Source organism: Mastomys coucha, unplaced genomic scaffold (assembly GCF_008632895.1).
Source record: "Mastomys coucha isolate ucsf_1 unplaced genomic scaffold, UCSF_Mcou_1 pScaffold4, whole genome shotgun sequence".
Taxonomy (NCBI): Eukaryota; Metazoa; Chordata; class Mammalia; order Rodentia; family Muridae; genus Mastomys; species Mastomys coucha.
In genome coordinates, this window is record NW_022196910.1 from 54,283,961 (window position 1) to 54,291,350 (window position 7,390).

The following is a 7,390-nucleotide window of genomic DNA, read 5'->3' on the forward strand; positions in this document are numbered from 1 at the left end:
GGCATGAACCCCCAAGTGCTGGGATTACAGGCATGAACCCCCAAGTGCTGGGATTACAGGCATGAACCGCTCCACTTGGCTTCTTTGCTTTTCACCTAACTTGCTGACTCTCATCCAGACACCTTCCTCCAACTCCTCATCTGCCTGAGCTTCCCCTTGATGGATTGCTCAGCCCTCAAGGTAGCTAGCCAGAGCACAGCCATGCTACACAGGCCTCACTAGCATGTATGTACCATAGCGTCTTCCCACATTGTCCCTCCCTAGACTACAAGTCCCTTGGCACACAGAGAATACATATTGAGTGAATGAATATAAGAATTAACGTCTGCCTCTGCAAAGACTGCCCTTAATGTGACCCACTTCTGTTCCTACAAATAAGGACATCCCAGCTTACATGACTTAGGTCACAAGGCAAGATGTGTTTATAGGTTCTTGCTTAAAGTGAAGCACTTTCCCTGGCCTTTCCCTTCCCCGGGTCTCAGCTGCTTAATGACCACCCCTACATCTGTACATCTGGAATCAATAGATATCCATTCACACTCTGGCCCTTCAAAATTCATAACCTTGCTTCTTCTGGCATTAAAAAACGAAGTCTGTATTGCAATATGGTGGCACACACCTATAATCCCAGCACTAAGAAAAGTAAGGCAGGAGGACCAGGAATTCAAGGCTAAACTCCACAGAATTCGTTTTAGGCCAGCCTGGACGACAAGAGAGCCTGTCTCAACCAGACCACACTACATCCTACACTCTTCTTCCCCCACTCCCACCCCCCCCAAAAAAAGGAAAGAAAAGAAAGAAAGAAAAGAAAAAGAAAAAGAAAAAAATTAAGAGACCCTAGCATAACAAAGCTACAAATCTTTGATGAGGTTCACTGTCCTAGGTCTCTCCTTCAGAAAATCCATACAAGCATTTTAATGAAAGCATTTCCAGCATTTTTCCACGGAAACCCTATCTTATTTGTTTTAGCCACTCTGAAACCAACTAGCTTGAGTGTTCTGAAAGGTCATCAGCGCTGTCTGCCTCGCAGGAGAATAGAGGCTGAGTTCAAAAGCCCTGCCCATCCCCAGGAATCCACGTCCTAACTTCACATTCCAGCCCCCTCCCCACCCCCCGCCGCAATGCCAGCTCACGCACCCTGCAGCGCCGCCAAGATTCCCACGATGCCCGTCCCCGCGCCCAGTTCGATCACCTTCTTGCCTCGAAAATCCACTTTTTGACTCTCGAAATAGTTACACAGGCTCAGAGCCTATGAGGAAAGGAAAGAGAAAGAAAGTGAGAAACTGTCACACGGTGGCTCCATATGGGAGAGGCGGGGTCCGGGGACTGGACCTCTCAGGGACCCTCACTTAGGGCAGCCCATTCCTCACCGCATCCCACACGCGCGCCGCCACCCCAAGGCGTGACCCAAAGTTTTGCGTGATGCTCAGCTCGTGCCCACAGAAGCAGAACCGGCTGCTCTCCGAATAAGAGTCGGTGAAGAGCCCGACCTCCCGTGGGAACACGGATTCCGGCTCAGTCTCCGGATCGGTGCGAGAGCGGGCCATCCGGCAGATAGAGCGCCCGAGCACCCCAGCCAGCTCTCTGATCCCCTCTATCTGTGCGGGGTTGAGGTTGGGGACTGCTAGCCACATGGGCTGCTCCCAGGCACCGGGCCCCGCCTCCCCAGTTCTCCCTTCTTCCTCCAGCTGGACTTCCTGGAGATAGATGGGGATGACCCCCGAAGTCCGGTCCCTGGCGCACACAGAACAGGACCCGCACAGCACCATACGGGCCAGACTTGTATTGAGACCACCAGGAGAGAGAAGAAATGATGCTTGATTGTACTGTCGGAGGCGGGTCCCTCACATCCTGCTCACCTGTGGGGCGCACAGGTACCTGTGGGCATTTAAGAACTCTGACTACGCTGGAACGATCCAAGGGAGGATGCGGGGTGCCCGGAGCTCGCCTTCCCAAAGCACGGTTAGAGATAGCAGCGCACAGGGGGGTTTCCCGGTCCGCTCCCTTCAGGGTCCTTTCCCTACGGTTCAACAGAATTTGCTCTTCGCTCTTTAAAAGGCGGGGCATGCTGGCAGCCCGCGGCTGCGTCATCACCTCGCGCCGGGAACTCGGCTCTCCACGTGGACGGTGTGGCATGATGGCGGGAGCGGAGGCCCCCAAGCCGCAGAAGCGCTACTACCGACAGCGCGCCCACTCCAACCCCATGGCGGACCATACGCTGCATTAGTGAGCGGGCTGGGCGGGATCCGAGATGGAGGGAGGGCGTCTCAGGCAGCCTGGGAAGGCAGTCGTGCTGGGGCCACAGCTAGGACTTGAGATGGACCTGGGAGAACTGTCCGGATGACACGTCAGCTGAGGACGGCTTAGGGAGATTGGGCAGAAGGCGGAGTTGGCCGGCTGGGAGGGGTCGTGGTGTTGGAGACTTATGTCTGGGTGGACTTGCCAACCAGCTCTAGGAAGAGGAAAAAAACTATTGCCGAAACTAAAATGAAGCGAAGCAAGTTGTCATTTAATTTGGTTTGGGTTTTGGAGAGAGGGTTTCTCTGTATAGCCCTAGTTGGTCCTGGCACTCATTTTGTAGATCAAGCTGACCTCGAGCTCACAGCGATCCAGCTTCCTCTTCCTCCTGAGGGAATGCAGCACCATACCCGGCTCCGATTTTGGTTTTTGAATTTATGAGAAGATAAACATATATATACACTACTGTCCACTCCTTGCTCCATCCTTGCCACACAAAATACGTAAACAAAGAGGGCTGGAGAGATGCCTCAGTGGTTAAGAGCGCTTGACTGCTCTTCCAGAGGCCCTGGGTTCAATTCCCAGCAAACACATGGTGGCTCGAAACCACTTATAATGGGATCTGATTGCCTCATCTGATGTGCATGAAGACTGAACGCACATACACATAAAATGCACGAGTAAATAAAATTTTAAGAATATACATAAACAAAGTACTGCTTCAGTGCCTTAGGCAGTCAGTCTCTGGGAGATCCTGACACATCAGTACCCAGAAGAGCTTGGCAGGTCAGCAGCCATAGCCTCATGATGGGACTGTGATTCACACCTTAGAAGCCAGGGGACTTTCCATTATGCCTTCTACACACCACATGGCCCCTGCATGCAGAATTCTTTTCTAAGCCTACCACACTCCCACACAAGTACGTCTGCAATGGTATGCTCAACAGTCTCACGTGTCTCATGTTTCCTTTCCAATAGCCCCGTGAAGCCGGAGGAGATGGACTGGTCTGAGCTTTACCCAGACTTCTTTGCTCCGCTTACTCAAAATAAGAGCCATGACGATCCAAAGGATGAGAAAGAAAAGCATTCTGGGGCCCAAGTGGAGTTTGCAGACATAGGCTGTGGCTATGGCGGCTTGTTAGGTAATAAGCTGGCCCTTTTCTTGGGACAAGGAGAGCCCTGGGTTCTGCTATCTCAGCAGGTTAGAGGCAGGATTAGTTGACCTTTTCTCCTGGGACCAGACACTAGTGACATCAGTGTGCAGATCCTCCACCTTCCTTCTACTCTGGGTCTCTGACCTTTGCCCTGGTGAAGGGAGAGGGCTGCTTCAAATGTATCTGAGAACCCGGGTTGTTCTGTCTAGCTCCACTGGCTGCAGTACCTCTGTGAGCCACCCCACTGCCTTGTGCTGGGTCAGTGAGCTAGCTGGTCAGCACAAGCGTCAGAGATCAGCTCCTGTGGCCACTGATCCTGAACCGGCTTTCTTGGGGATTCCACCACCTTCCCTCTCCTACCCCTTTTCTCACCAGAACACATTCTTCTCCACGCTCTCATGTTCTGGAGTTCCTATTACATTTCTTTGTTTTTCAGAGCATGCACGTCAAGCCACTGGTCTATGTTCACACCTTTCCTATAGATCTTCTCCTATAGACAGATAACAAGTGTATCAGAGAAGAGAAGCATGGCGCGTGGAGACTGAAGACTTTGGCTCATGCTGTCCCTCTGGTTAAGTCTATGGTCTTAGCATTTCTGAGCCTCAGTTTCCCAACCTTCACACTGTACCAGAGAGTGTTATAAAGACTAAATGAATCTGGGCGGCGGTGGTACACACCTTTGATCCCAACACTTGGGAGGCAGAAGCAGTTGGATCTCTGAGTTTAAGGGTAACCTGGTCTATGAATTGAATTCTAGGACAACCAAGGAAACCCTGTCTCAGAAAAAAATAAATTAAATAAGGCTACATGGTGGCATCACTGTCAAAACTCAAGAGCAAATGCAAACAGTGCCTGTAGCTTTGGTCCTTTTATTCTAGTCTATATGAAAGATTTTGTCTTGTTGCTTATTTTATTTTTGATACAGGGTTTCACTCTGTAGCCCTGTCTGGTCTGGAACTTCCTATAGCAAACAGGCTGACCTTGAACTCACAGAGATTTGCTTGCCTCTGTTTCCCATTCCCTACTTCCAATTCTTTGGATTAAAGGCATGAGCCACCACACCATGCTCCTGGGACAGTGTGACAGTTTTGTGTTTTTCTGGTCTCCTCTGCAGGACATGAGTATCTCCGCCCACTTCAGACTTAAGATATCTGTAAATGAAAACTCTTTGCTGTTTAACCTCTCTGTACTTCCTCAAAATAGACACTGATGGTCCCCTTGATTTCTCTGTCCCCAGTGGCACTGTCACCACTCTTCCCAGATACCCTGATTCTGGGTCTGGAGATTCGGGTGAAGGTGTCGGACTATGTACAGGACAGGATTCGGGCCCTCCGTGCAACTCCCGGGGGCGGATTCCAGAACATCGCCTGTCTCCGAAGCAACGCCATGAAGCACCTTCCTAACTTCTTCCGAAAGGGCCAGGTGCAGCCTGGGGAGCAGCCGGGTGGGTTAGGCTGGTGGGCAGGTGGAGCCGGGCATTAACGGGCAGTCCTGTTGCCAAACATCTGTCCTACAGCTGGCAAAGATGTTCTTCCTTTTTCCGGACCCGCACTTTAAGCGAACAAAGCATAAATGGAGAATCATCAGCCCCACACTTCTGGCAGAATATGCCTATGTGCTAAGAGTCGGGGTGAGTGGGGAGGGAAGATCCTGTAGGTAGCCCGCCCAGGGCTCTTCACTGAGAAGTCAATCTTGGGGGAGGCACATTTAGGCAGTTGTGCTATCAATGTCATTATCTCATTACTCAGCTGAATGCAGTCCCTGTCTACAATGATGTTGTCTGTCCAGGGCCTGGTGTACACCATCACTGATGTGCTAGAGCTACATGAATGGATGTGCACCCATTTTGAAGAGCACCCACTGTTTGAGCGTGTGCCTCTGGAAGAGCTAGTAAGTAAGACACCTGAGCTGAGGGAAATTGCAGGCGGTTCTGAGTGGCCCTTTAGTTAGTCATTGAACTAAGCTCAGGACCAGGAGGAGGGAGTCTCCAGGCCCTAAGGCAATTGAAAGATGAGCAAGGACATTCTGGACCCTCTTTCTGCAGCGTGAAGACCCCATCGTGGAACATCTAGGCACTTCAACTGAGGAAGGAAAGAAAGTTCTACGCAATGGAGGAGAGAATTTCCCGGCCGTCTTCCGAAGAATACAGGATCCCCTCCTCCAGGCAGTCACCCCCAACCCCACCCTGCCTTAGCTGGACCCCCTCTTCTAGTGACTGGAAAAAAGATCAGCTCCCCATTCCAGGCCTTCCCAGACTGGTGGGACTGTGGGGCCGTTGACCTCTCCAAGAAGTAGGAGTGCAGTCTGTCGGTGTTTCTACCCATTGCTCTTACTGCCTTTTTATTCTTCCACTGTCAGAAGAAAGCCGATAAAGCTGACTGAGGAGGTCAAAGGACCTTGGACCAGAGGGGATATTTGGAGGGCTGTGGGTATTTTGTTCTCTTTGAACACCCCCCCTCCTGGGGCTTCTCTAGCTGGGGTGAAGCATGTGATGCCCCTCTGTCTAGGCCGTGTGGTTTGGCTCAGGTTGCCTTTAGTTGTGTTTACTTTGCAGTCCTGGGCATGAAGGATGTGTATCCACGTACCCATGTGTGTGCCCAAGTGTATGTGCCCGTGTGTGTGTGTGTGTGTGTGTGTGTGTGTGTGTGTGTGTGTCCACGTCCCGTGTTTGTGACCATGTGCCAGTGCCACTATTTCCCAAGGAGGGCTGGGGTATGTATCAAATGCCTCTTTCCAACTTCTCCCTGCTTACAGTCTGACCCAGGCAGTCTCTGCTGCCTTTACTGTTGCTGTCTCTGTGGCATCTTTGAAGAGCAAGAGGGTAGAGAGCCTTCCTTGTCTCTGCCATGTTGAACTTGATTCCAGAGTTTCAGGCCTGACTGGCTGGCATAGTAGTGCCTGATAGGGAGAGGGAGGGAAGGCTGGGGAACAGGGAGATAAGCTGGAAAAAGATTTAAAGAATTATTTTTATTTTATGTGTCTGAGCGTTTGCCTGCATATATATGTGTGTGCGTCACACAAACCTGGTGCCTTTGGGGCCAGAGAAGGATGTTGGTTCCCCTGAAACTAGAGTTCCAGATGGTTGTGAGCTGTTGTGTGGGTCCTGGGAACTGAGCCCTGCACCTCTGTAAGAGCAGCCAGTGCTCTTGACTGCTGAGCCACCTCTCCAGCCACTAACCTGGAGAATTCTGTGGCTGAAAGCAGTAACCGGCTGCTGACCACAAAGGTCACAGAGGAGGTGGAGTCAGCCTGGGATTCAGAGTGTGCTCTTGGCCTTCCTTGTATCCAGAGTCAGGGTCTCCAGATGTGTAGGAGGTGAGGGTATGCACAAGTGCATTTATGCTGATGTGAGGACAACTCAGTAAGGTCAGCTTCCATCTTCCACTATGTGGGTCCCTGGGATCAAACTCAGGTCATCAGCCTCAGTGGGAGGTGCATTTACCTGCCGAGCCATCTTGCTAAGACACTCCTTCATTTCTGTTCCTCAAACCCTAATCCCATGTGTGAAAAAAGAGGTTTCCTTGAGCTAAGAGACTGTTCCCCAAGAAACAAAGATGGAATCTGGAGAGATGCCTCAGTGGATAAGAGTACTCAGTCTAACAGAAAACTCAGCCGGGCGGTGGTGGCGCATGCCTTTAATCCCAGCACTTGGGAGGCAGAGGCAGGCGGATTTCTGAGTTCGAGGCCAGTCTGGTCCACAGAGTAAGTTCCAGGACAGCCAGGGCTACACAGAGAAACCCTGTCTCGAAAAACCAAAAAAAAAGAAAGAAAGAAAGAAAACTTCCAACTCAGTTCCTAGCACCCAAGGTGGGTGGCTCACTTCTTGTAAATCCAGTTCCAGGGTACCCAGTGTCCTGGATTCTGGGCAGCAGCACTCATGTGAATGCATGCGTACACACACACACACACCAGTATGTGTACACATAGTTCAATGTCTTTAAAAGGAAAAGGACAAACTATGGCTCAACAGTTAAGAGCTCTTTTTTTTTTTTTTTTTT

General features: G+C 50.9%; 2 protein-coding genes across 3 annotated transcripts in view; one reads left to right on the plus strand and one right to left on the minus strand.

Moving 5' to 3' along the window:
• The window catches only part of Eef1akmt3 (EEF1A lysine methyltransferase 3), a 20,404-nt gene extending 18,803 nt beyond the window's left edge, over positions 1-1,601 (minus strand). Inside the window, exons 1-2 of one of the 2 annotated variants that reach the window (XM_031350257.1) lie at positions 1,371-1,592; positions 1,138-1,249 (exon numbers count right to left, since the gene is read on the minus strand). In XM_031350257.1, the coding sequence (XP_031206117.1) occupies positions 1,138-1,249; positions 1,371-1,547 (289 nt within the window). In that variant the 5' untranslated portion in view covers positions 1,548-1,592. Of the gene's footprint in view, positions 1-1,137; positions 1,250-1,370 lie in introns of both variants that reach the window. The other variant, XM_031350258.1, reaches the window with a different exon arrangement.
• Mettl1 (methyltransferase like 1) lies at positions 1,461-6,371 on the plus strand. The gene is made up of 7 exons (XM_031350259.1): positions 1,461-1,874; positions 2,059-2,226; positions 3,217-3,380; positions 4,630-4,814; positions 4,909-5,022; positions 5,181-5,282; positions 5,437-6,371. Exons 2-7 carry the CDS (start codon positions 2,066-2,068, stop codon positions 5,584-5,586), a joined length of 876 nt encoding a protein of 291 aa, XP_031206119.1. The 5' UTR covers positions 1,461-1,874; positions 2,059-2,065; the 3' UTR covers positions 5,587-6,371.
• The last annotated feature ends 1,019 nt before the right edge of the window (positions 6,372-7,390 follow it).

Bases quoted from the DNA above. Each gene is read 5' to 3' on its own strand.
- Mettl1 (XM_031350259.1), top strand. From the start codon at position 2,066: ATGCTGGCAGCCCGCGGCTGCGTCATCACCTCGCGCCGGGAACTCGGC. The intron at 3,381-4,629 runs GTAATAAGCTGG...CTCTGTCCCCAG, and splicing joins TGGCTATGGCGGCTTGTTAG to TGGCACTGTCACCACTCTTC. The intron at 5,283-5,436 runs GTAAGTAAGACA...CTCTTTCTGCAG, and splicing joins GTGTGCCTCTGGAAGAGCTA to CGTGAAGACCCCATCGTGGA.